The following is a 26,000-nucleotide window of genomic DNA, read 5'->3' on the forward strand; positions in this document are numbered from 1 at the left end:
CCCGACTTGTTTTGACAGCCATAATCACTTCAACTCAACTCTGATGTTCCCCAGGCTTGTTGCAAGGAGGTGATGCAAACAGCTTCTAGGCTGTATGGATTTTTTTTTTTGTTTAAATGAGCAGTGCACCATTTCCAGATACTCATTTGTTGGCAGGAAATCCCACTGCTGTATGTGCGTCTTAAGTCCTAGACTTCGAACTGGAGAGCCCTCTTTCCCAGGATTGTTTGTTTGAGGATTCAAATTGCGTCTTGCTTGGAAAAGCCTTAACTTGTGCAGAAGAGCTGTGAGATACAGCATTCCAAGTGGGAGGTGTTGATCTCAAGCATGCAGCTTCTCAAAAAAAAGCAAATAGATTCACTTCCTACCATACCAGCATCATATCGGTGTGCTCTGGCTCGTCCCTTGCAGCGCTGGAGCCTTGCACCAAGACCACGTGGTAGGTGCGTGGTGAGTTTGCAGTAAGTCCCAGCAGCTCTGTTTTCAGGGTGCAGAGCTCCAAACCGCCTTTGGAATCCTCGGTGGAGGGAGTGGATGGATTGCAGCTGTGCAAAAGCTGTGGCTAGAAATCATTGCATGTGGTCACCGGGTTCCTTGCAAAGCTCTGGATGGGGCCACGAAAAGCTGGAACTACCCCGTGCAGGGATGCAAAGGCTTTGAGATGGATTCTTCCCATTTCATCTGTCAATACTCCAGCATTTGTTTGAGAACTTTACGTTGCTTAGCCCTGTTTGGGGCTGATGAGGGCAGCCCCACGTATCCATGCACGCGGGTGGAGTTGGAGTTCCTTAAACTTCTCAGAAAGAAAGCTGCGGTTCCTGGAACTGCTATCTGTGGCCGCGGGGCTGGGTGGGGCGTGTGGCTGTGGGAGCTGCTCCGTGGGACCCATTGCCCCACAGCACCGAGCCCGGTCCCAGCCATGACCTTCTCCCTGTGGGCAGCGCTCATCCGCCGGATAGTGAGTACCCACGGGCATCCCTCTGCCCGTGCTGCTGCTTGGGTGCTTGGGAAGTGGAAATATCCGGGTTGCAGAACTGTAGAGTGGCTTAAGTTGCAGGGGAGCTTAGAGATCACCCAGTTCCAACCTCCTGCATTGGGTTGGGTGCCAGCCACCAGCTCAGGCTGCCCATCCCCCCAATCCATCCCTTCCCCGCAGTCTCATTCCATCCCCCCAGTCCCGTCCCATCCAGTGTTGCATAGTTTCTGAAGCCCACCTGATGCTTTTGTTTTGTTTTCTTTTAATGTATAGTAATATATCAGCGTATGTGTATATGTGTGCATATATATAGTCACACAAAAAACTTCTCAAGTTTTTCAAAATCTCTTCTCTGAGCTTCATGGTAATAGAGTGGATGGTCAGAACTCCATTCCTGTGTGCAGCTACCTATTCAGACTGGTTCTTCCAGTCGATTTTAGCATCTCCTTTTTGCACGTCAAGCTGCGGGGTGTCATTTTGGCTGTCTGATGTCTCAGTCTCTTTAGCAAACAAAGATTATTTTTGAAGCTGTCTGTGCAGATTCTGCCTCGTGAGATCTCTTTCAACCGGTGCTCCTCGTGTGCCAAGTCTTTATTTCACAGCAGTGCGAGTTTTTCACATAAATGTATGCATTCATTCTCAGTTATGGTAGATTTTTGCACTGAGAGGAGCAATATTGTGTGCGCATCATTTTCAGGAACTGGAAATTGCAGGGATAATCAATCCTGGACTATTGCCAAAGCAGCTTAATTCCAAGGGAGTCCTGAAAGAGCTTTAATCATAACGTCTCCTTTTAGAAGAAGTAGAGCGAAACGTTGAGTCAGTGTCCAACGCTGCAATTCTATTCCATATGAAAATTAAGTTGTGTTTATCGTGGCTACTGTTGTTGGAATGATCAAATTGATCAAATCATGGAGAATTACTGCATTTCAGAACTGCATGGAGAGTGGGGTTTGTTTGACTGGGGAGGGGCATCTTCCACGTGTGCTTTCTGTGACTGTAAGTAAGGAAATTCTTCACTTGGCTTTACGTTGTGTGTCAAGAAGAGACCAGGGCCCTTTTTTTTTTTTCTTTCTTGCCTTTTCCTTTTGAAATGTCTGTTTTTACGGACAATACTCTGTTTCTTGAGGAACTTCTAGTGTCTGGCCGAGCTCTGGTTCTGCACACCTCCACCTTCGAGCTTGGTCTCTTCCAAGGGATAAACAAAGAAAGAATGGGCCACTTGCACAACGTCATGTTAATAATTATCTCACATGAGAAACAAACCAACCCTGTCCAGCACAGGTCTGTTCTGCTGGGATGTTTGTTCTGCTGTGGTTTGTGGGAGTGAATAGCGTAGGGCACTGCGAGCTGTGTGATGGATGGGGCTGGTGGCAGACCCGAAGATCATCACTTGTACATGCAGCAGTGTTCCGTTACGTTCCCCACGCTGCCATGTTTTAAAGCTCTAAGTGCTGTTTTCAGTTTGTTTTCCATTCATGCTCTTTGTCAGGAGCACTGAGCTGTTCCAAGGGAGGCGGATGCAAATGTAGCTGGATAATCTAATTTGAAATCGCTCCTGTCTAAAAGCATTTCAGCCATGACCCAATACGCATGCAGAGCTCTCAGTGAACCTTCAGCTGAGCCACACGTGTGTCTGAATGTCTTTCCTGCTGCTACCGGGATGGTGCTGTTATCTGGGTTGTGCATGTTTTCTCCTTACAACCACCATTCTCGTGATAACGCGGTGTTTTTTATAAACAGTGGGCGATATGTGCCCCGAGGGCTCATGTCTGTTGGAGGAGCATTGCTTCTGCCCCAGTGCAGGGCCTGGAGCTGCAAGGAGAGTTTGTGGAAACCCAACCTGTGGTTGCCCATGCCCTTGCCCATGCCCTTGCCCATGCCCTTGCCCATGCCCTTGCCCATGCCAAGGGAGAGGAAACGCCGTGCAGTTCCTAAGAGCAGCAAGGCAGTTTCTCCTGCCATTCCTCTGCCTGCCTGGGAAGCACCTTGCTGCAGGCTTTATGGGGATGGATGGAAAAGCGCAGGAGCTCAGCTGTCCATCCATGGGCATATGGAGAAATGGAGGTTAAGAATTACACCCAATGAGCTATGAGGCTTGGGACATCTGAAAGATGGAAAGTGAGGAACCTGTTCCGTGTAACTCCCCAAATGGGCACCTTGAGTATTGCAGGCTGAGAATTTTACTTGTCTGGCAATGGTGCTTTGTAATATTGGAAGAAATAGCAGAGCCTTTTATTGCTTTATTTCACTTGGCGTTAAAATAGACCACTTTGTCAGCAGCAAGGAGCGTGATAGAACTAGAAAACGGCAATTGCTGATGGTACCCTTGGGGGAATAAGGAAAAAAAAAAGATGCAAGCATTTGCTCCCAAAGATGCAAGCGTTGTAGAACTTCTTGAGTAGCTGCTGTCTGCATTGCGTTGTTATCCTGAATCATCAGACTTAGAGCAGCATTCTTCAGATTTAGTGAAGTAAGGGCGCAAGAAACCATGCAGCTGGTTCAGCACTGAGAGCTGTGTCTGTGTCTGTGCAGGGCCATGGGTGCAAGTGTTTTGGTAAGTGCTATCTCCATGCACTTACCAAAAAAAAGCAAAGGGTACAGCAGTGCTATGTGCTGGAGCAAAGGAACATTGGTCTGCTGCAAGTTGGGGGTGTCCGCAGTAGCAGCTGGCCCGCTTCTGTCCTCGGATGCACCGATTCCCTTTTTATTTCACAGATCTCCTGCCTTCATCAATGAATTCCTTGAAGTAGGAAAGGTCAAAGTAGAGCATGGGTGGGGGATAAAAAAAAAAACCACGAACCCTGCAATCTGCCCTACTTTGTGCGTTGTATTTAAACTTTCCACTCACACCCATCCATTTGCCAAAGGCTTTCTAGTGTCTGGCCTTGTGCTTGTTTATTTATTGATGATTTTTATTCTGAAGGTCTTCCAAAGGAAGTGTTTAAAAACGAGAGCACTTTTTAAAGCTAGCAAACTTGAAACGTCAGTGGAGCTGATGATTCCCCTGTGTGCCTGGGAGGCTCTGTGCAGAACTCCTGTTGTTGCATGGGTGAGATAAGAGTTGCTAAAGCAAACTAGTTGGTTTCTGCCTTTAGAATGGGTTGTTTGCCCAGGAAACCGGTGCTCATTTTGTAGAGAGCTGTCGTTCGGAGCTCACAGCCTTCTTCCATGTTTAAGTTAATTCTCGCTTTTCTGTTGCCCAAGTTGAATCGATCAATTCAAAACCACAGCGGGAAATAAAACCGAAGCCATTCAGCCCAGGGGTGAAGGAATGACGGCGGGTTTCGTTTGCTCTGTTGCAGGACCAGCTGAAGCAATGCTTCACCAGACAGCCCCCCGAAGCCAAGGACACAGACACGCTGGTGCAGGAGCCCGACAGCCAGTACGGCACCTGGAGCGAGCAGCGGCGCAGCGGGGACAGGTGAGCACCATCCCCTCTGTCCTGTGCACACATTCTGCCCCAGCTGCTTCATGAGAAGCACCCATCCTCCTGCGTTTTGCTGCAAACACACAAGTGTGTGCACCCTGGCATACGTGTATGGATTCCTAAAGCTGCATGCTCCTGTTGCAGTGAGTGTAAGGTTTCTTCAGTCTTTGGGTGGAGAAATATTTCTCGAGTATCCACCAGCAGCAATAAGGTTTGGAATTTAGGTTCCATCCCCCAGGGAGAAAGCAATATCACCACTTTTATAGGCAATGACAAAAACGGCTTCGACTGGAATAGATCTCACAAGTCTGCTGGCGCGTGAAACACGAGCAGAATGGTATTTGGTAGTGCTAAAATGATAGAAGATATGAGAAAAGTATATTTTCCCCATTAAATGCATGAAATGGCTTTAACTAAGTTAGGCAGTGTAATTTTGCTTTGTATTTGTTTCTGTAATTACAATTAGAAATGTACATTTGCACATTTAGAAAGTGGATATCTACTTCTGTGATATGTGAGTCTAATGGGTAGAGCTTTGGGTGGGCAAAGGTTCTGCTGTAATTGTCCACTTTTTCCCCATCAGGTAGGTAAGGATGTGGACTGACCATGGTTAGGAAGGCTATGCTAGCAGTTGTGGGATTTGGTGGGGGCAACCAGCCCATGGCAGGGGTTAGGGTGAGCTCAGAGGTCCCCTTCCAACCCAACCATGCTGGAATTCCATGACTCTGTGATCTTTAAGGCCCCTTCCAACCCAACCATGCTGGGATTCCATGGCTCTGTGATCTTTAAGGCCCCTTCCAACCCAACTATGCTGGGATTCCATGGCTCTGTGGTCTTTAAGGCCCCTTCCAACCCAGCCATCCTGTGATTCTTTGATCTGCACTGCTTGAGCCAATGTCTTCTCTGCTCAGGGGAAAATGGCATTTTCCCTGCTCTTTTTAATGTTGAACTCTTATAGCAGATATTAATGTCAGTTCCACTTGGTGTGTTTTACACTTGCAAATGCTGAGTTATAAATACACACATATATATAAATATTATCGCCTATGAAGTCAAGGGGAGTTTTCAGCTGACAGAGTGACATGCCAACATCCAGCTCTTCTGTAACATGAACTGTGATTTTAGTACCTTATAGGTGTTTTTGGAAATCAGTTTCTTAACCAAGGTGCTTGTCTCAGCTCCAGAACAGACAGCTATTTCACACTTGAGGGATTAGAAAAGCAGCAGATAAAATTTCTGGTTTATTAAAGTATTGAAGTCTCAATCCTCACATCCTGGAATTTTGTTTCCTCTGTAGCAAATGTTTAGTTTTTAATTACTTTACAGTGTGATGATGCCTACAGCTCTGCTTGAAGCTTCCACCTTCCGGCATTTTCCAGTACTAGAGTCGTGAAGGGGATTATTTTATCCCCTTTAGGAGCATTTCATTGATGCATCTGCGTGTGAACTCATTTTCTCTGAGAGAGGAAGGGAATTTCAAAATAAACCATGACTGCATGGCAACAGGATATACATGGTCCTGCTGCTCAATGAGGGGGAGGAAGGATCATTGTCACCCAGGGCTGAGTCACCGTGGAACAGACATTGGGGCTGCTCTGGGCTCGCTGCAAAGAGCTTCTTGAAACGGAGGGACACAGTTGGATTTGGAGGCAGGAATTGGGTTCCTGAGTAGCCTATCTACGAGGGAGTTCTGTTTTCTCGAGCGCTTGAGTGAGCGTTTCCAAGCTGATGTCATAGAAAATCCTCAGTTTCAGATCGGAACGGACTTCATAAGGAAAAGCAATTAACTTTTATGGGAAATGAACTGCTTTTTAGATTGCATGTGAAAGATTTTCATAGAGCGAGTATTTGCAAGTGTTGGTAACGTACTCAAAGCAGTATGTCTGGGTATATTCCTAAAATTTGATATCTTAATCAAGCGGTAGAACAAGAGACATAGTAGCTCTCAATAATGAGAGCTGAAAGCATATTTTACGTTGCAGTACTTGACTGTTGTTCCGAAGGGAATTTTTCCCCTAATTCAGCTGGAGGAGCCCACTGTATGTAACTGATTGTGCTGTTTCTCCTCGCCGTGCTGCGGTGTGCGACGGAATTGTGCAAGGAGAACCCATCAGAGAGGTGATGGATTAGAAACCACCAAGCAGCACAGGTTCAATGAGAGGAGCTGTGTTTCTCCTTGCATTCTCCCAGAGATTTTCACTGTGAGCGCTGCACCAAGTTGCACCAGCTGAAGTGCTGGGCTGCAGAAGGGGAGAGGCTTTCTGGAGATGTGAGATCAGGGAGGATGCTGTAACACAGCCATCATACATTTTAATTTCCATGAAAGCTGCTAAGCCTCCAGATTGCCATCTTTATTTTTTTCCTCTACATACTTCTGTATTTCAGTGGATCTAAAGCCTAATGCTGCAGATAGCAAATATCATTTGAGGTAAAGAATGTGAGACCAAGCCTTCCCCTGGAGCTCATTAGTACTGTTCCTTAATTATCCCGGGGCCCACTGCTGGAGGAGGGAAGCAGCATTCACCGCCCACGGACTGGAACGCTCTGTGCAGCATTCCCTCTGCCAGGCTGGAAATTATCTCACGTCCCAATGGTTGGTGGCTGTTCAGCAATGGGCTCCTGATTGCTTTCCTTCCAGGATTTCCATCACCTTGGACCATCTCACACTCTGAGGTCTATTGTTTAAGAAGCGTGTTTAGATTCCGGCTCGTTAGGTTGCCTCATGGCTGTTAATGTGTGATCCAAAATATCCTTGCGTGTATTTGTTCGCCCTGAAGTCTCATCGATTTCGTTTTCTTCATCCACAGCTTTGTGCCTGAATCTCCTTCATCAGAAAACGATGTCATTTCCACGAGAAAGCAGCCACCAAGCAGCCAGCCATCGTCCCTGTCCTCTCAAACAGAACCCGCCTCCCTGGCTGACCGCTGTGACTTCTCCAAAGACCAAAGGAGCACAAGTCTGGACCGTTCGAGCACTGACATAGACTCTACTGATGGGACTGATTTACCTCCTCCAGGAGATGCCTATCCCGATGGAAAGACTGCTGACTTCTCCTTCCTTGATGTAAGTGACCATGAGGGGAAAGGCAAGTTCTCCTTTGGTGTTAGCTGTACTGTTACCAGCACCAGCCACTCCAAACCATTCCCTTCTGCAGACTTTGCCCTCAGTCTTCCTCTGCCCTTTCTTTATCATATTGAATATTTCTAGCTAACTGCCCTCTTGGAAAAGGTTAAGGATGAAGGCTATAGCTAAAGGTGTTATTAATAACTTTCTTACTCATCTAGGAAGCGGTGCTTTTTCTCAATACCATGCTGCTTCACTTGAGGTCTCCTTGTTGCTGGTGAGCTTGGTTGGAATGTCTGTGGATGGCAATCTGTCATCACAATTAAATTACAGCCCTCAGCTACACCAGAACTTAGCGTAGTTGCCCTTTTTAGATCCCAGTCTTCTTCTTGGCCCTCAGCTGTTACTAGCTAGCAAGGCCTGCATTCACAAAACACTTCAGGAACCCAAATCTTGTTTATTAATTCATTTAGTGAAACTAATTCATGCAGATCAGACGTCCGCAGCCAAGAGAGATCAAAGACCCAGCATTCCACCCGGTTAGCCACAATGTAGCACAATCCTCATCATGAATTCTCTTTAATATAGTTTTATGTAACAAGAATAATAATCAGGCAAATATATATATATCATTTAGTTAAACTGCATGGCTGGGTGCTTCTAAGTAGGGTGGGGGGCCGTTATGGAGGGGATGACTTTTCAATCTGGTTGAAACAAGGGGGTTTGTTTCTTTTTATAGCAAACCACTACTCTGGACTCCAGTGCACTGAAAAACCGCGTACAGCTCAGCAAGAAGAGACGCCATCGGGCTCCTCTTTCCCACTCTCTGAGAAGAAGCAGAGGGCTGGAGTATGAAAACCGATTTTCGTTGACGGAAGAATCGGGTAGTACCTGGATGTTTAAAGATTCCACAGGTATCCCTCAGCTGTGTGACATCATTCAGTGTAATCAACTTGGCTGCAAGGGCAGGAGTTTCTGAATGTTGGAACACGCCTGGAGCTGTGTCACAGTCTAGCTACAGCTTCTTTCTGCCTCCTCTGGGCCATCCTCTGAATTGAGCCTTCACCTCTGCTCCCTGGAGCCTGGAGGGAGGCTCTGCTGCCCCGAGCTACAAGAGACCCAAGGGAAGGACAGCTCCCATCTCCGTTAGTTCTGGCAGCTGGCATAAGACAAGCTTGTCTGTGGAGAAAATAATGAGTTAAGGGGCTGTGAAACAACCACACTATTGCACATTTTTCTGTATCACACAGATTTAGCTTTTCGGTTGCTTTGTATCTGAGCCCTGCTTTGAGCAGAGGGTAGAACAGGTAACTTCCAGACATTTCCTCTGGTCTAAATTAATCTCACGTTCTGTGATCAGCTAAGGTCATAGAATTATAGAACTGCTTGAGTTGGAAAGGGCCCTTAAAGGCCACCAGGTCCCACTGCCTGCAGTGCACAGGGACACCCACAGCTCCATCAGTGCTCACAGCCCCGTGCCCTGACCTTGGGTGTCTGCAGGGACGGGGCACCACCACCTCTCTGGGCACCCTGTGCCAGTGCCTCACCACCCTTAGGGTAAAAACCTCATCCTTATATCCCAGTCTAAATCTCCTCTCTTTGAGTTTGAAACCATTTCTCCTTGTCCTTTCACATCAGACCCTGCTCGAGAGTCTGTTGCCTTCTTTTTTACAGCCCCTTTAGAGACTGAATGACCGCTCTCAGGTCTCCACAGAACAATGTTAATTCACTTAGGGCTACCTTTTGCTCCCTTCTGTCTGCCAGCAAGAAATCTTTCTGTTGCTGAGTATTTGGAATGTTTGTTGCTTTGATCTCCATTGGAGCACTGAACTCGTTTCATTGGTGTATTACTATTATTCTTAATACATTTTTGAATGGAAGGAGGGTTCTAGAACGAGTTAGAGGTGGAAAACTTGCTGAATAATTTTTTTTTTTTAAACAATTGATTAGAAGAGAAGAAACCTATGCAACAGGAAGATTCTGATGAGGAAGAAAAGACACGGCGTTCTGGGAGACTGTCTTCTGTGCAAGCTCAGAGGCTTCCCATATTTCCAGGGATGGACCACTCTGTTCTCAAGGTAAGTAAAGGCAGCATGTGTCAGACCATTTGTTTTTATAAATGTGTGACGTGTTTTGTGTTGCACAAACAGCATTATTGCTGCCCTGAGAAGGACCCCTGTTCTTTATTTTCACTTTTTAGGCCCAGCTGCGGAAAAGGCACGAGTCTGAGAGTCCTGGTGAGCCAAGTTCTGCTCAGCCGTTCAAATCCCCTAAACCACAGCTTGGAACTCCTGGTAGCAGAATACTGCCCTCCAGTGTAGAGAAGGAGGAAAGGTGAGAGACTTGCACAAGAGTCAGAAAGACGTGAGGGCTCCTGAGGCTCCAGAGAAAATTGCGTAATTCTTTTATTGGTTTGTTTCTTTGATGAATTTTCATTATTAAAGAATAAAGAGTGTGTTTTTATATCCTAGGTCAGAAGAAAAATCTCCTCAGTGGCTTAAGGAGCTGAAATCAAAGAAGAGACAGAGCCATTACGAGAATCAGGTTTGATAAAGGTACCTTCTGACGCTGAAAGCAAGGCTTTGCTAAATGAAAACACGCGAAGATAAAAAGAGACACAGGAAATATTTCCTTAACGTGTCAGTATGGCAGCTCTGCAAGCGTAAACATTAAAGCAGGTTGTATTCCTGGACACACATTTATAGTAAAGTGACCCTGTGCTGAGGCAGAGCAGTTTTCATGATTCATTTTCACCCATTCTCTGCAGTTAATTTTGCTTTAACGCCACTCAGCCCATTTGTGCTGCCATTCCATAATGCTTCCATCAAGCAACAGCAACGCAGCCACTGGGCTAGATGACCTCAGAGTCTTATCCAACCTTCATGATTCTATGATCATGATTCTGTGAAGTGAGACTTGTACACAATATGAGTATGCTGTTTTTCAGCAGCATTCTGGGCAACTCTTGGACTTTTAGTGTACTGAATAGGACAAGACCAAGATGACACTGCACCAGTAAATAGATGTTTGTGGGTCTTAGCTACTGCAGGCATTAAGAAGTATTTGACTACTCTGATGGTTGGACCAGATGATCTTAGTGGTCTTTTCCAACCTAAATGATTCTATGATATTTCTTGACCATGTCATTCGGTTACTTCAACAGCTTGTTGGTTTTTTTTTTTCCTTTTCAGATAGTGATTCTAGCTAGAAGAAGATAAAGAAGTTTAACAGAAGCCTTAACTCATCTGAACTTAAAATTCACATGTCATGTTGCTGCTGTTTGCTTCCTGCCTCAACTGCTATGTGCATGGTGCCTTCCTGTTTTGTGGAGAAAGCTGCTTAATATTCATAGTCAAATACAAAGCTGTATCTTTTCGGATATGGGAGGATAGTCACTTTAGAGCTACCTGGAAGAAGAACCTGTGGTTCATAGCGCTAACTTTCAGAGAGCCTCGAAAGAATGTAAAGTTTGATGTAGGAGTGCTGTGCACTGGAGAGGTCCCCTCACTGTTGAACAAAGACTTCATTCCTACCCCTGTGTTCAGCACCTGAAATGTACGACTTGGGGGTAGACATGTCGGGTGTAAGCCTGGGCTTTGTGTTTGTTTATGAACATAAGAACTTCAATCAGATTTATCTTTTTTTTTTTTTTTTTTTGGTGGAGAAAGAAATAGTCAGCTCCTGTTGAGAATGAAGTTCGTGGAAGGTGAGAGTGAAAGAACAAATGATGTTTACTGCCATACCGAAAAAGGAAACTTGATTATTTTTTTGTAAGATGTATTTTTTTGATTGGCTTATATTTACGTGTGGTCTGCTGATCCGGCAGATGAATATCATTTTCTTTTAGAGGAACAAATTGTTAATTTTCGGTCACTCTTGAAGTGGTAGATTCAGTGTTTTGTCAGCATGTGGGATAATGGCTTCATTGGAATGTTTTTCCTAAAAAAAAAAAGGATCAAGCAATAACGTCAACCAGTTCTCTTTAAAAAGATATATATATATATATATATTAAAAAAAATGTAAATACTGTTTTTTATAACAAAAAAAAAAAAAGGAAGGGAAGAGGGAGGATGTTCTACTCATATCAGGGTTCCAGTAAATTGTCGAATGTCACTTTAATAGCAGTTTGGGTAGTCCCACTTCATATTTTTATTCGTTGATCTGTAAATACCAGTTCTGAGTTGCTGTTTTTATGCTGATGGTGTGGGATAGCCTAACCGTGATCTCCGGTCTCTCGGACGATTTCCTTTTCCTTCTTTGCCTGAGGCTGAGGTTCCAGTAGAGCTCACCTCAGGCGCAACGTGGGCGCTAGGGATATCGCCGATATCCCCACGCGTCCATGCTTTGAATACAGATTCTGGCGTCTCAAGCAGGATGTCCATTCGGGGCACGCTTGATTCTCTCCCCCGCTAAGTGCTCTTCTCAGCAAACCCATAGGAAGGCGGCCCCGGAGGAGCTGTCCGTTGTGCCGGCCCCGCAGGCGGGCGTCCTGCGCTCCCGCAGACGCAGCACCAGCACTGAACTCTTTCCTCCTTGTCTCCTCTGTCATCCCCTTCTCAGAAGGCTCCGATTCCGGCGGAGCTCTCACAGCGATGCGTCTGCCCACGCCGCTGTCTGCCGAGCCCCTCGCTGCCAAACCCATGTGCCAGTGCTGCTCCCGGACGAGCCCGCTCTGCAGCTCCCACCTGCACGGCTCTCTCCCAGATCTGCTCTCAGTAGCAGCTCCCCGTACTGCCCCGGTACGGCTCTCTAATTCAATCCTTCCTTGCTGCTGTGCCCCGCTGCACACCGGAGCTGTTGCCCCCATCCCATTTTATGCATCTTCCTACTCCCGGCTCTCCTCCCGACCTTCCAGCCCCGAGCCATGGACGTCCACTCGAATGGAGTCAACCAGAAGAGCTGCCCGTAGCCAATTCTAAACAAATTGCACACGTTTTCTTCCCTTCTTGTTAGATTGCCATACAAAAGGCAAATGTGAGGTCAGCTTTGCACACGCATCTGTTGGAATTTTTCAGGCAGCGTTCACCAGCTCTGTCCCATTTGAAAAAGGATCTAGAAATCAGGTAAACTCCCCCTGCTTACCAGAATACTTACGCAGGCTTATTCTAGGACTCAGCAGGCTGGCGGTGCTGCGGTGCCACGCGTTGGAGGACTGGCTGTTCCATGGTCTAACAAGCGAAGGCAGAGATTCTTTGCCCCCCGTGTTGGCTCTGTGTTTGGGGAACAAATGTGTATGCATTTCCACGTCTGCTTGGACAATGCACTGAAACTTACTGTATTTAGTAGTTCAACCTACTACTGAGAAATGTTTAATGCTTACATGTCTAATTAAAAAGCATCTTTAGAATGTTGTTGGACGGGGACGTGTCTTTTCTGCTCTGTTTCTTTATATTGTATAAGAATTGAATATACATACCTACTTCCTTCTCTTCAGGTTCTCACGGTGTAATAAAAGATCTATAAATATGTTACTATGCCCTAAATGAGAGAACATTCTGTAATACACTTTGGATACACGTTTATTTTCATTCCAAATAACGCTTGTTGCATTCTTTACGCTTCTGTTGCCACGTGCTGCGTTTACTGTTCAGGTGAGCTGGGAATGAGCCCTTACAGCAGCTCTTAATTAGAGGCACCTAATTAATCGGTTGGGCTGTGCTGTGGTCTCAGGGCAGCATCCCATGCCCCGCCATGGTCCCAGTGCATTGGGGTGACTCAGACTCTGCCTCGGGAGGGGGCCGTGGTGTGTGTCCCACTCTGCCCCAAGTAAGTGCAGGCATTGGGGAGGAAGAGCCAATGGTTTTCCGCATCGATTTGACCCCTGCCATCAGGAGCAAGGCAGCAGGTGTTGCTTTTCCTGCATCCTCATGAATTACACGGGGGGGAAAAAGGTGGACATCCAGGGAGGCTTTGGGGGCAGGAGCAAGCCCTACACAGCTGCAGTGCTTTGCGCGGTGCTTGCTCGTGCTTCCTGCCCAAGCCCTGCCCTTTGCTGCTGATGGTAGAGTTTTCCAGAGGAGCTGGCAAGAAGCTCCGTGAACGTGCTGACGCCGATTTGGGCGTTAATCTGCGGCGCATTTTTAAGGGGCGGCCGGGGAGAAATCCCAGCGCTGCTCCCATGCGGCGCCGCGCGCCCGCGCTATTGAGATGAAATCTCACGGACGGAATCGGGCGGACGCGGCTGCTGCATCAGCGTCCGAGCAAAGTGCTGCCCTGGGCAGACGCAGCCCATAAATAGCGCGGCCGAAGCCGGGCAGCGCCGCGGGACCCGGCGGGAGAGGTGTGCGGTGCAGCCAGGCTGGGCGAGGAGCGGTGCTGCGGGGTGTGATTAACCCTAATTAACCGTCGTGGCACGCGCGGGGCTTGCTTGGATCCCGCTCCTATTAACCCCTTAGCGGGGGGGAGGGACGGGTGCCTCACCTGAAGCCGACGCTGCGTTAACGGCCGCGATTTGGGTTTTCCAGGCACGATGACCGAGCAGCAGAGTCCCCCCGAGCAGATGGTGACTGGGGAGGGCGCTGGCGAGCGCGGGGGCAATTACAAGGTACGCGGGGACGGCGGTGCCGCGCTGCCTGCGCTTGGGGTTGGTCACCGACACCCGAGTGCTGTGGAGTGGCAATGTCACCCCCGGGTGCATCGGTGCCATTAGAGCACGGGCAATGCACGGCCACCCAAACAGCAGCAGCTGTGTCCTGGCGCGTTTGTCACCTCCCTGTGGTTTTTTTCCTCTTGGGCCGCAGTGCGCGCAGCCCCAGAAGATGGAGCACTGTCACAGCTCAGGCAGTGATGGACTGCTGCTTGTGGGTTTGGGCCGAGGGCTGCAGGTGTCACCTCCGTCCTTTGCCACGCCGTGACCCAGGCTGGGGGCTTGCGGCTGGGACCCCCTGGGGCTGGGATCTGCTCCAGTGCTGCTCAGTGCTGCACGCTGGTCCTGGTGAGGCAGTGGGGCCCCGTGCCTGCTGGGCTTGAGGTGAAAATACCCACATCTGAGCTCGTTCCCAGGGCTGGAGCAGGCCCAGGAGGTGGTGGGGCTGGGGGGAGCCAGCGGTGGGCCACGGCTCTGCCGTCAGAGGAGCACTGTCCCCAGCACGGGGACGTGATGCTGAGAGCTGCGTGGGACTGGCGGGCTCCCAGACTCCGAGTGCTCGGCTCAGCCCTGTGCTGGTGCAGGATGCACACCCGCGCACGGCAGCTGGTGCTGTCTCTGCGCCCTCAGATCACCATCTACGAGCTGGAGAACTTCCAGGGCCGCAGGTGCGAGTTGAGTGAGGAGCTCCCCAACGTGGCCGAGAAAGCGCTGGAGAAGGTGGGCTCCATCCAGGTGGAGTCCGGCCCGTAAGTTGGGGGGTGGGGCCGGGGTACAGCTACCCTGGGCCGTGTCCCCGTGTGGGGGATGGTGACACGCTGCCCCACAGGTGGCTGGGCTTCGAGCGGCAGGCCTTCGCTGGGGAGCAGTTCGTGCTGGAAAAGGGCGACTACCCGCGCTGGGACTCCTGGTCCAACAGCCACAACAGCGACAGCCTCATGTCCCTCCGTCCCCTCCAGATCGTGAGTAATGGCAGTGAGGGCTGGAGGGGTTCGTGGGGTTATCCCTAACCCACGTCCCTCTTAGGACAGCCCCGACCACAAGATCCACCTCTTTGAGAACGCCGGCTACACCGGGCGCAAGATGGAGATCGTGGACGACGACGTGCCCAGCCTGTGGGCCCACGGCTTCCAGGACCGCGTGGCCAGCGTCCGGGCCCTGAACGGAACGTAAGGGCGATGGGAGCGGTGGGACGGGGCGGCTCCTCCGTCCTGGGGACGGCACCTTGTCCCCGTGGCCCCGCTGAGTGCCGCCTCCGTGCCGCAGGTGGGTGGGCTACGAGTACCCGGGGTACCGGGGCCGCCAGCACGTCTTCGAGAAGGGCGAGTACCGGCACTGGAACGAGTGGGATGCCAACCAGCCCCTGATGCAGTCGGTGCGCCGCGTGCGGGACCAGCAGTGGCACCAGCGCGGCTCCTTCGAGAACAGCTGAGCGCCGCGCCGGCCCCGCGCCCCGCAATGGGCGGTGGTGATGCCACCGCCGGTGCCATCGGTTTGGTGTTCTTTGTGCAAAAACCTCAATAAAGCTCTGAGCTGAGGCTGCGGCGCTGCGTGGTCGGGGTAGGGAGCGGGCTCAGCCAGGGGCACACGGAGCGGGCGCAGCGTTACATAAAGGCTGCGGTCATCCAAAATCAACAGCCCCGGGGCTGCGGCTCGGGGCGCTTGCCAAGGATTTGTTCCCTTCTGGGAACGTGGGAGCGCTGCCCCTGTGCACAGTGGGACCAAGGCAGGAGGGTGCAGCTCTCAGAGTGGGGCTGACCCCGTGGCTGGACTGTGTCCCATGTATAGCCCCCAGTGCCCCACACAGCCCTCAGCCTCCTGAGCATCTCTCATCCCAGCCCTGGGGCTGCTCCTGCACTGTGCACTGCAGAGCTGTCGCTCCCGGGGCTGATCTCCCCCACACATCCCTGCAGCCGCTTGGGTTGTGAATGCGTTCTGTGCCCTGTGCTGTGAGCTCAGGCCCGGTGCATCCCCCAGGGATGCTGGGCATGGCATGACCTCGGCTGTGGATGCATCCCCGGTGCCAACCAGGTGCAGGCACAGCGCTGCCGTAGGAGTGCATGGGGCAACTCCTGCACCCTGCCCTGCTGGTCTCACTGAGCTGGGGTGGGGCTGTCCTGGATGGGGCAGGCAGGAGGGCAGAGCCTTGGGCTGATTGCTGGTCCTTACTATGAGCCCTGGAATTCGGAGGGGACCCATCCTGACCCTCATGCCTGGTAGCAGTGGGCACTGCGAGCAGCTGCCTGGGGCATGGAAGTGGTAGTGGTGTTCGGGACTGATGGCAGAGACGGGAGATGGGTCACGGCTGCCTGAGCACCCCACGTGAGTGGTTGTCTGGGACATCTGGGGCATGGTGGGGGTGGGTTGGGGTTGGACTGGATGAAGGTTTTACCTACTCTTATGATCTCTCTGCTGGGTGTTGGGGCGTGTGCCCTCACCCTGGGCTGTGGGGACCCTCATGGGGATGCTGGTGGCAGCTGGGCATGTGGCCACCCTCCACACTGTGCACCTCTACCCCCAGCGATGGGGATGGAGAAGGATCCTGCCCCGGATCTGTTGTTAATGAGTCACACACCAGAGCTGCCAGAATCCATCCCTCACGTGAAGCAGTTTCCTGCAGTTGCCCGCAGCTCCATGTGGCCCCATGGGGGGGCTTCCTGAGCCCCACGTTGGGTTCAGATTGCGGCACTGACTGCATGTGCTGCTGCCCTGTGTGCATCAGGGTGAGTGCTGATGGACATACCTGGGCAGAGGAGCCCTGGGGTCCTCCTGTGATGCTGGGACAGGAGGATCTGCAGGTGGGGGGCATGGACCCTGCAGAATGTCCTGGGAGTGCTGCTCTGTGCTGTGCTAATGCCTTGTGCCATGTAGGATGACACGGGAGGGGTCTGCTGCTGCGAGAGGACTCAGAGCCATAAGCCCCAGAAAAATCGCTTTGCCACAGGTGGGATCCTGAGGGCACGGTGCAGGTGCAGAGCTGCAGGACGTGGCCCAGTGGGGATCGAGCGATGTCTTTGTCCCCATGTGTTGATGGACCCCACGCTGAGTCACCGCTGGGGGCCCCGAAAAGGGTCGGGGCTACGGGAGGACCCACCTGGTGCAGGGCTGGGGGATCCCCTGGCTGGGGATGGGTAACTCAGGTGTTTGCTGTCCGAGCGCTCCAGTTGGCGCTGCAGGAGGAAACCGCTGACGGCGGCGGTTCGGGTTTGTCGGAGGGATCAAGTCCCTGGCTCCAAAACTCCTGAAGCAGGGCTGCCGGGCCTTTGTTCGCAAGGGCCGCGCTGGGTCTTGGCATGCGTTCGGCTGATGCATGCAAACTCCAAATCTCCTTGCCAACAAACCCAACAAAGCGGGTGAGGCGAATGTGAAAGCTAATGAAATAACTCCCGACTTGGGGTTTCGGGAGACAATGGCCCGGCGGGTCAGCTGACCACGGTTTTCATTGGGGTTTAATCCAGCATTCTCGCTTTGAATCATGCTCTAACTATTTGGTAAATAGTCCGGGCACCGTTCTGCTGCGAGGCGGTATAAATTCCACCCCTCGGCCCCAGCCCTCCACTGGCTCGGGCGGTACTGGTCTCACTGGTAAGGATTCTCTCTTTTTGTCCTCTCCTTTCTGGGTTTGTTTCCACCCCGTCTTGCAGCTCTCACCTGGAGCCACGGACCAGGCATCCCAGGGGCAGTGCTGCCTGAAGCTGGGCACTGAGTCAGTCACAGGATTTTTGACCAGAACCGCCCCAGTTTGTGGCTGTTTGGTGCACAGGGCCCATCCCAGCTCTGCGCTGGGACCCTCAACCCATGGGGAACGGGGCTTCGATCCCCGAGCAGCACAATGGGGACACAGTTGGGCTGGGGCTCAGCGTGGTTCCGCACTGGGTATGGGGTATGGATGTGGGCATGGAGCTGGGGCCACAAGCACAGTGTCCGGTACACCCCAGCAGCCGCTAACCCTGAGCTTCCCCCCGAAGAAGCAGCGCGCCCAGCTGAGCATGGCTTCCGAACACCAGATGCCGGCCTCCAAGCAGCAGCCTGCCAGCTCCAAGGTCAGTCCGTGGGGCCGGGGCTCCCCAAACCCCTCTGGGTGCCACAACGGCAGCTCCAGTGCTGCGGGTGGCCACGCAGCTGCTCTGCCCTGCGGGGTGCCCTCTGTGACCAAGGCACCCCAGGGAGCCGGGGTCAGCTCCCTGTCCCCTGCTGTCCCCGCAGACGTGATGCATGCTCTCCTGCTGCCCCACTGAACCATGAAATCAGTGCTGAGCTGGTGGCTCACAATGGGGTTGATGCTTGAATTTTGGGGTCAATGTGGGCCATGCCCCACTCTCAGGTCTCTGCTCTCCTGCAGATTGCCATCTTCGAGCAGGAGAACTTCCAAGGCCGCTGCCATGAGCTCAGCGGTGCCTGCCCCAACCTGAAGGATGCTGGCGTGGACAAAGTGGGCTCCATCCTCGTGCACTCCGGACCGTACGTCGATGGGGGAGGGGGGTCCTGGGAGAAGGGGACCTGGGTTTCCCTCGGATGGAGGCTGCTCCCCCGTCACGGTGGTGCTCGTTCTGTAGCACAGAGAAGAGGGGGCATGGCGGGGGCTCCTCCCAGCCCCCTCTTGAAGCCCACCCTCTGCTCCCTTCCAGCTGGGTGGGCTACGAGCAGGCAAGCTGCAAGGGTGAGCAGTTTGTGTTTGAGAAGGGGGAGTACCCCCGCTGGGACTCCTGGACCAACAGCCGGAGAAGCGACAGCATCACCTCCCTGAGACCCATCAAAGTGGTGAGAGCACCCCGACAGCCACTACCCACCCGCCAGACCAAGGTCTGCAGCCCGACGGCTTCCCCCGCCTTCCCCCCGCCCTCCCCAGCCCCGCGGGCGGAGGGGCAGCACTCAGGGAGCCCCGGGGGGCGGTCGGGATGGGGAGCGGTGGCGGTGCCCTGAGAGCGGAGGGCGGCTGCTGGGGGGCGCGACGGGAGGGACCCCTTGCCCCAGTTTCCCCACGGCCCCGAGCTTTGCCCCCTGCCCAGCCCTGGGGCCGGCGGTGCTGATCCCCACCTCCGCTCTCCCCGCTGCAGGACAGCCAGGAGCACAAGATCGTGCTGTACGAGAACCCCAGCTTCACCGGCAAGAAGATCGAGATCATCGACGATGATGTGCCCAGCTTCCACGCGCACGGATACCAGGAGAAAGTCTCCTCCGTGAGGGTGCAGAGCGGCACGTGAGTAACGGGGCAAGGGGAGTGGGCAGTGAGCCCATGTGGCACCATGCCGTGGCCATCCCGTGGCCATTGGGCCATGCTGTGGCCATTGAGTCATGCCCCTTGCTTGCCCGCAGGTGGGTGGGCTACCAGTACCCCGGCTACCGAGGCTACCAGTACCTCTTTGAGAAGGGTGACTACAAAGACAGCTCCGAGTTCGGCGCCCAGCACCCCCAGATCCAGTCGGTGCGGCGCATCCGGGACATGCAGTGGCACCAGCGCGGCGCTTACCACCCCTCCAACTGAAGCCCCAGCACCGCCGGGCACAGGGGGCCGAGCGCTGCCCCCACCCGCCGCTGCCCCCACGGCTTCGCCTCCCATCTCCCTCCGTGTGAGTCACACCGCAACCGAATAAAGCTTGGAGTTGCAAAGTCGCTGGTCTGGGCCCTTCCTTCGCGGGCACCCAGTGGCCACGTCCCTGCACGTGGTGCCGTGGGGATGGAGACGCTCACAGCACCGTGGGGTCTGCAGGGTGCATGGCTATGGGGGGGGGTCACCCTGCAGCCAGCACGGCTGTCCTCAGAGCGCCCTTGTGGCTGGGCAGACACCTCAGTGCTTAATAAAGCAGTTATTAAGCACTGTTGATGCTTAACAGCGTTGCTTAATAACTGCTTTGACCCACCATAAACCTTTAATTTAGCATTAACAACACTAAATAATGCTTTAATCATTTGCACTCTGAGTCGAGCGAATGCAGCTGCCAAGCTCCAGCTCCGGTGCAGCGCTGCATGCACGGCTGTGGGGGCTGCACAGCTCCAGCGCTGCTTGGTCCCCCCCTGCAGCATCACCGTGGCTGTGTGTTGCAGTGCACGCATGCAGGGCTGCACTGGGAGCAAGAGGTGCGGGATGCTTGGGTGGGTGGCACTGCTGGGGTGGGTGCATCGCTTGTACCCGAACGTGGGCACCAATGGGGCCGGTGGAGGGACGAGCACTGCAGCCACATGCATGGGGATGCTCCGCTGCGGGTTTGGCACCGACGCAGCCAAATGGGGCACCGGGAGCTGTCAGCCCTACAAGTGGGGCTTTGCACCCCTATGCCCCCCGTCACCGCCAGCTCTGGCACGGCCCCACACCGTGCTGCATTAATCATCCGCCAAATGCCGCTTGGAAATGTCAGCCCCGGCGCGCGTCGTGCTTGGCAGCGCCTCGCTGCGTCGCCTCGGCGGAACCGGCTGCCTGCAGAAATCTGTGCCAAGGGAAAAACATCAGAACGATCCCAGCCCTGAGCGTTTCTGCCAGGAGAAATGGGGGGTTCAGTGAGAGGGGTGACACCGCCTGTGTGCTGCTTCCACCGCCGCGTCTCGGCAGCGGGGTTTGGGCTGTCAGCAGGAAACTGCAGCACTGGGGGGGGGGAACGGCACTGTGAGAATGGGGAGAGGAGAAACAGGGGGTCTCAGGGGAAAGCAACAACAGCAGGAGGGGAAAATGTGAGTGTGTTGGAGGAGGCTCCTCCGTGACCTGACCTGCTGGGGGATTTCCCTCTCGCTGCGCTCAGATGGAGCCTGGGGTGATTCAGGTGCAGCTGAGGTTGGGTTTTCCACTGTTCCCCGCTCTCATGCCCCCCAGGGTGTAAATAACACTGTTGCACACATCCTAGTGCTGCGTGCTGGACCACAGCATGCTGTGAGCGCTGCATTTCTCTGGCCCCGCCGGGATGGAGCCATGGAAGCCAATGGGTCCAGCAGCATGTGGACCTGTCTTCCCCGATGGCTGTCCCTGGGGTTTTGTGGCCAGAGGAGATGCAGCAGCACGGCACAGGCAGGAGCAGGAGCAGGAGAGGCCCCGGCTGGGCGCGTTGCTTCATGGGGGTGGGCTGCACCCCGCCTGCTGCGGGGCTCATGTGGGAGGAGATGTGATTTCCTGGCTGAGCGCAATGCGCTGAGCAAGTGCTTCTGTTATTTTGCACTTGCTCCTGTTCTGACTCACCATTGCTCATCGGTAACCCTGGCCCTGTCACCTGCGTCTGCCAAGGGAAGGCGCATCCCAGCGCATCTCACTACATCCCAACGCATTCCATCACATCCCAACGCATTCCATCACATCCCATTGCATTCCATCACATCCCATCGCACTCCATCACATCCCATCCCCTTGCATCCCATCCCCTTGCATCCCATCCCCTTGCATCCCATCCCATCCCATCCCATCCCATCCCATCCCATCCCATCCCATCCCATCCCATCATCAGCTGATGTGAACAGTAAGTGCAGCCTTTGAAAGGTGATGGCAGTTCCTCTTTGCAGCACCCACCCTCAGCTGCCGTGCAGTTTTGCCACCATGGAAACCCCCCCATGGAGCCCAGCGCTCCTCCAGAGCCGTGTTCAAGCATGTGGCTGTGCAGGATGTGCCGGGCAGGACCATGGCATCGCTGCTCACTTGGATTTTTAACTGAACTGCACTGAGAAGCACGAGGTGGCCTCCATCCCATGCCGGCCCCCAGGTGCCATCGGGGCTGTCCCCGATGGTGTTCCCAGGACCTTGCTGCTCAGTGGCACTGCTGCTGCGCCGGCGGCCACGCAGCTCTCCCTGCCTGTGGGTGGTTCTGCTGCCGTGCCAATAGACTGCAGCTAAAGCTGTTCTCCTGGCTGTCAAACTCAGCTTTTCCTCACCAGGTGAACAGCGGGGGGACGGCACAGCCCGCTCCCACCATCCCTCGGGTGGCCGTGTCTGCATCCTGCTGCTGCTCTGTGCGCTGCCCAGCGTGGTTCTCTTCCTTTGTGCCCTTTAACTCCCGACACCCGTGCAAACGGGGAGAAAAAGGAAGACCGGAGAGCTTCACGGCTTCCTGGGCTTCCTCGGGCAAATGAACCTCCCTCCCATCCAGCTAAAATGCTAATTAAGAAACATCACGTCTTCCAAGGCCAGAAATGGAAACAGCCACATGGAGACATAATGGGATTAACACGTACCAGGGGATTAGAGCAGCGGTGGGGATTTGGCGGCTCCAGCCCCGCGCCCCGTAGCAGTGTTTTTCCCAAAGCTCCGTGACGAGATGCTCAGCGCAGAAACAACTGGTGGATAACACGGAGGGCTGGGGGCACACGGCGGTGGGAACACGCAGCCAGGGGTGGCTGTGCGATGAGCACAGGTGCCTGGAATGGTCCCAGTTGGCACCAGGACATGGGAATGCTGAGCCCAAGTTCAGGGGCTGTGCCCGGGCTCCTCGCTGGGAAAGCGCTGCTCATCCCAAAGCCAGGAGCAGCCCTGCAGAGCCCCCGGGCTGCGTTCTGTCTTCGCTTCCAATAGCTTCACCCAAAGGCATCTGTAAGCAGACAGCATCGCGGCTGCCCCGGCTGCATGGAGACCGCAGCAGCCCGGTGCCAGCACCACTGCTCCAGTCCAGCACGCAGCAGCTGGAGGTGGGGAACTGCAGTGGGAGCCACCATTGTGCAATCTCCGGCTGTAAAAGCCGCGGCGGGGTCTCACTTTCAATGTCAACACGAAAGGCAAAGAAACTATTTTCAGTGATGTCAACTCCTGGGCAGCGGAATTGCCAATTAGGGAACATCTGTTCCCCACAGGCCAAGCGGGCTGAGAGCCGCCGCATGGCAACGTAATGGGATTAAAATGTATCACCGGATTATGGCGGTGCTGCAGAGATCAGCTGCTGGCGGAGTTCGAGGGAGATCAGGGAACAATGAGCAACATTTTTCTGTTTCTCTACCTTCCTCTTCAGGACTGTCCTTTTTATTTCTTAATCTGTCACTGATGTAAGAGAACCGTTCTGAACAGGGAAGCACCACGCAGCCCCATTGCATCCAGTTGGTGCCAGGTTGGGCTCTGGGCGATGTCGGTGCTGCGGGGCCAAGTGTGGGGCTCCTGGGGGCACTGGGTGCACTGGGCGCACTGGGGGCATGCAAGCAGCAAGACCACAGCGGGGAAGGAGGGGATGGCTGCAGCACATGAGGGGCAGCGTCCGCCTGGGCTCCCTCTGAGATTTCCGGGTGATAAGCAATTAAGAGAGAGAGATTTGCAGAAGATTAAGTCCGAAAGCAAAGATCATTATCTGCCCGGACACGGAGCCGTGCTGCAGGGCAAGCAGGGTGCTCTGCGTGTGGTTTACAGGCATGCAGCCCTTCCCTGCTCTACTCAAGCAGAAAGGAGCACCTTGCTTTTAGTGTTTAATTGCAACCGTTTCCAGGTCTCGTTCGCTCTCAGCGCAGTGCGTGGCGATGCCGGCTCGTTTGGAGGGCAACCCAAAGCCTCCTGCAGCAAAGATGCTCTCAGCAGTGCCAGGGCTCGGGGGCTGAGAGGTGCTACAGCCGCGCTCTCAGCACAGGGAGACGCCAAGCGCGTTTTGGCAGAAAGAAAGATGCTCTGAGGTCCGTGCTGGTGCCTTGCTGTTTGTTTGACACGTGCACCCAAGGGTACGGTGGCCACTCCGGAGCTGTGCAATGAAGATAACGCACTGGTGTGCTTTACAAGGGCGCTGAGAGGGCAGGCGAGTTGTCTGGCAGATGGGGATGGGCTGCGTTGCTGCAAAGCCTGTGCTCGGCTCGGTGCAGGCTGCAGCCATCAGCACTGAGCGCCGGCGGCGTTTGCTGCGGGGTTGGGAGGTGCTGGGGTTTGCAGCACCCACACCCGGGGGCTCTCTGGGCACGAAGGCTCCGAGCTGCTCTGCTCCGGTGCCACCGATGCAGAGCAGTTGTCACTGTCATCTCCTCCCAGAGCGGAGAAGGCAGGAATCAGGGCTGCTGAGCACACAGTTCTGCCCAAATTACCTCATTTATTCAGTGCATCAGATGCCGCAGTCTTTCATGGCTCCTCGCAAGGCTGGGATCTGGTGGGATGCGGGGCTATTAATAGGAACCAATCTTTCCCCTTCTCCTCCGGGCTACAGACAGAAGGATTCAGACAAGGGTCCCTTTGATGTGGGGGAAGCACCACCAGCGCCGCTCCGGTCCCTCTGCTGTGCCCACGCTCCCCTGGGGTTTGCCCACGGAGGGCTCAGAGCCGCAGCACCTGGATGGGCACCTCGGGGCACGCCGTGCCAGCTCCCATCCCGCAGAGAGCTTTGTCTGTGCTGAAACAAAGCGATGCAGCCGAGTAGGGAAAGCAGCAGTGTGACAGCAGCACGGTGCGGCTCTCTGAGCTCCGGGGCTGGAGCGAGCCTCCTTTCTCCGCCAGTTTTGGGGTGTGATGGCAGGGCAGGCTGGGGGCATTCCCTTTCGCTTGCCCCCAGCCAGACAGGGGATGGGGACAGGGTGGTGGCAGTGCCATGGAGTTGGCTCCTGCTGCTGTTTGCCTTGCTGCTAGCGTCGGCACGGCGTCGCAGCCGGTTCAGGGACCAGGTGTGGGATATTGGATTCGGGTGAATGATCAGCCAAGGCAGGCAGCGCCAGCTTCAGTGCAAACAGACACGGAGCACGGAGAGTCCGGAAAGGGGACCAAGCGGAGAGCGCTTCGCACGGAACTCACATTTTATCCAAGGGGCATTCTGCAAAGGTTTCCCAGCACGCTGCCTGGGAGCAGGTGGGCTTTTTGTAAGTCACCTTGGCCGAACCGCTTAAATGGGAGGACTTTGTATTCAGCCGTTCTTCAAAATATCCTAATAACGCAGGAATTCCTGCTGCCCCTGACAGCGTATTTACGCTTTGTGGGAAGTAATGTAAAGTGAGCTGCTGCTGGGATTCTGTCCTCATCTGGATGGAGAAGCCGCTCCTGCGCATAGCTGGGAGCTGCACACCATCTGGGTGCAATTCACTGCTTGGGATCTTGTTGCTGAGAGCTTGGGGTGGCTCGTGCTGGGAGCCCGCTGTGCCAGGTGTCAGCACGCAGCGACCCGCAAAAGGAATGGGAACCCTACGAGTGGCCCAGGAGAGCGTTACGGATCCTACGTGGTGTTTTCTCGGCCGTTATTTGCCAACATCGTTGGTGTAGAGTCACAGAATTGTAGGGGTGGGAATCATTAAGGTCAGTAAAGACCTCCAGGATCAACGAGCCCAACCCAGCCCCGCCATGCCCACGGGCTGTGCCCCTCAGTGCCACATCCCCACGTTCCTCAGACCCCCCCAGGGATGGTGACCCCACCATCTTATCCCAACGCTTGACCAATGTTTGGGAGCAGAATTTTTTCCTGGAGGTCATCCGGCCCAATGCCCCCTGCTAACCCTGCCAGCATCGCACAGAGCACAAGGGCCCGCTCCATCGGTGGGTTCCTGTTCGCTCTGCGGTCACGGCGAGGGCTCGCCCATGGAGCACAGAGCTGCCCCGCAACGCGCTGCGATGTTCGGGGCCGTCACGTTCGGCAGCGCGGCGGCTCGCAGCAAAGCTCTAATCAGATCATTAGCTTTCAGAAAGCTGTAGGAAGGAGGAGTGGCGGCGCTTGAAAGGAGCTCACAACAAGCTGAGTTGGAACCTTCAGACTTGTCATTGACTTCGCCTTTCATTCAGCCAATTATTTGTGACATATTTGAAGAAATTCAGAAAAGAGAGGAGCGAAAATCTGCATATGTGCCGGCTGCCACGCAGACAGCGCCGAGCACCGCGCGGGGCTGCACGTGGGGATGGGGACGGGGATGGGCACGGGCGGTGCGGCCGCGCTCGGTGCTTGGGAGCCGCAGGGTTCACAGAACCGCGCGACCTAAATTAGGTTTGGAGGAGACCACCGGGAACACGAGTCCGGCCCGGCGGCGTGTCAACTCAGCCCCCCCATCCCCCCCCCTCCCTTTTCCCGCTCCGCAGATCCAGGTCCGCGTTTTCGCC

General features: G+C 53.9%; 3 protein-coding genes across 12 annotated transcripts in view; all 3 read left to right on the forward strand.

The window, feature by feature from the left end:
* Positions 1 to 12,941, forward strand: part of KIAA1671 (KIAA1671 ortholog) — a 49,919-nt gene extending 36,978 nt beyond the window's left edge. For 3 of the 7 annotated variants that reach the window (XM_021412406.1, XM_021412408.1, XM_021412405.1), the window contains 7 exons: positions 4,282 to 4,400; positions 7,214 to 7,469; positions 8,209 to 8,383; positions 9,420 to 9,547; positions 9,670 to 9,803; positions 9,941 to 10,024; positions 10,661 to 12,827. In XM_021412406.1, the coding sequence (XP_021268081.1) occupies positions 4,282 to 4,400; positions 7,214 to 7,469; positions 8,209 to 8,383; positions 9,420 to 9,547; positions 9,670 to 9,803; positions 9,941 to 10,019 (891 nt within the window). In that variant the 3' untranslated portion in view covers positions 10,020 to 10,024; positions 10,661 to 12,827. Of the gene's footprint in view, positions 1 to 809; positions 959 to 4,281; positions 4,401 to 7,213; positions 7,470 to 8,208; positions 8,384 to 9,419; positions 9,548 to 9,669; positions 9,810 to 9,940; positions 10,025 to 10,660 lie in introns of those variants that run through there. The other 4 variants (XM_021412401.1, XM_021412402.1, XM_021412404.1 and 1 more) reach the window with 3 other exon arrangements.
* On the forward strand, positions 13,091 to 15,594 carry CRYBB3 (crystallin beta B3). 2 transcript variants are annotated; one of them, XM_021412410.1, is made up of 6 exons: positions 13,091 to 13,750; positions 13,935 to 14,014; positions 14,687 to 14,805; positions 14,886 to 15,018; positions 15,083 to 15,225; positions 15,323 to 15,594. In XM_021412410.1, the coding sequence occupies exons 2-6, from the start codon at positions 13,940 to 13,942 to the stop codon at positions 15,486 to 15,488; spliced, it is 636 nt and encodes a 211-aa protein (XP_021268085.1). In that variant the 5' UTR covers positions 13,091 to 13,750; positions 13,935 to 13,939; the 3' UTR covers positions 15,489 to 15,594. The 2 variants fall into 2 exon arrangements, with proteins under 2 accessions (XP_021268085.1, XP_021268084.1); XM_021412409.1 differs by lacking the exons at positions 13,091 to 13,750; positions 13,935 to 14,014 and having other exon boundaries at positions 14,029 to 14,805.
* CRYBB2 (crystallin beta B2) lies at positions 17,290 to 19,669 on the forward strand. 3 transcript variants are annotated; one of them, XM_021412412.1, is made up of 6 exons: positions 17,290 to 17,641; positions 18,028 to 18,099; positions 18,399 to 18,517; positions 18,685 to 18,859; positions 19,114 to 19,256; positions 19,373 to 19,669. In XM_021412412.1, the coding sequence occupies exons 2-6, from the start codon at positions 18,046 to 18,048 to the stop codon at positions 19,539 to 19,541; spliced, it is 660 nt and encodes a 219-aa protein (XP_021268087.1). In that variant the 5' UTR covers positions 17,290 to 17,641; positions 18,028 to 18,045; the 3' UTR covers positions 19,542 to 19,669. The 3 variants fall into 3 exon arrangements, with proteins under 3 accessions (XP_021268087.1, XP_021268086.1, XP_021268088.1); XM_021412411.1 differs by having other exon boundaries at positions 17,293 to 17,641; positions 18,025 to 18,099; XM_021412413.1 differs by having other exon boundaries at positions 17,301 to 17,641; positions 18,025 to 18,099; positions 18,685 to 18,817.

Source organism: Numida meleagris, chromosome 14, assembly GCF_002078875.1.
Source record: "Numida meleagris isolate 19003 breed g44 Domestic line chromosome 14, NumMel1.0, whole genome shotgun sequence".
NCBI lineage: Eukaryota > Metazoa > Chordata > Aves > Galliformes > Numididae > Numida > Numida meleagris.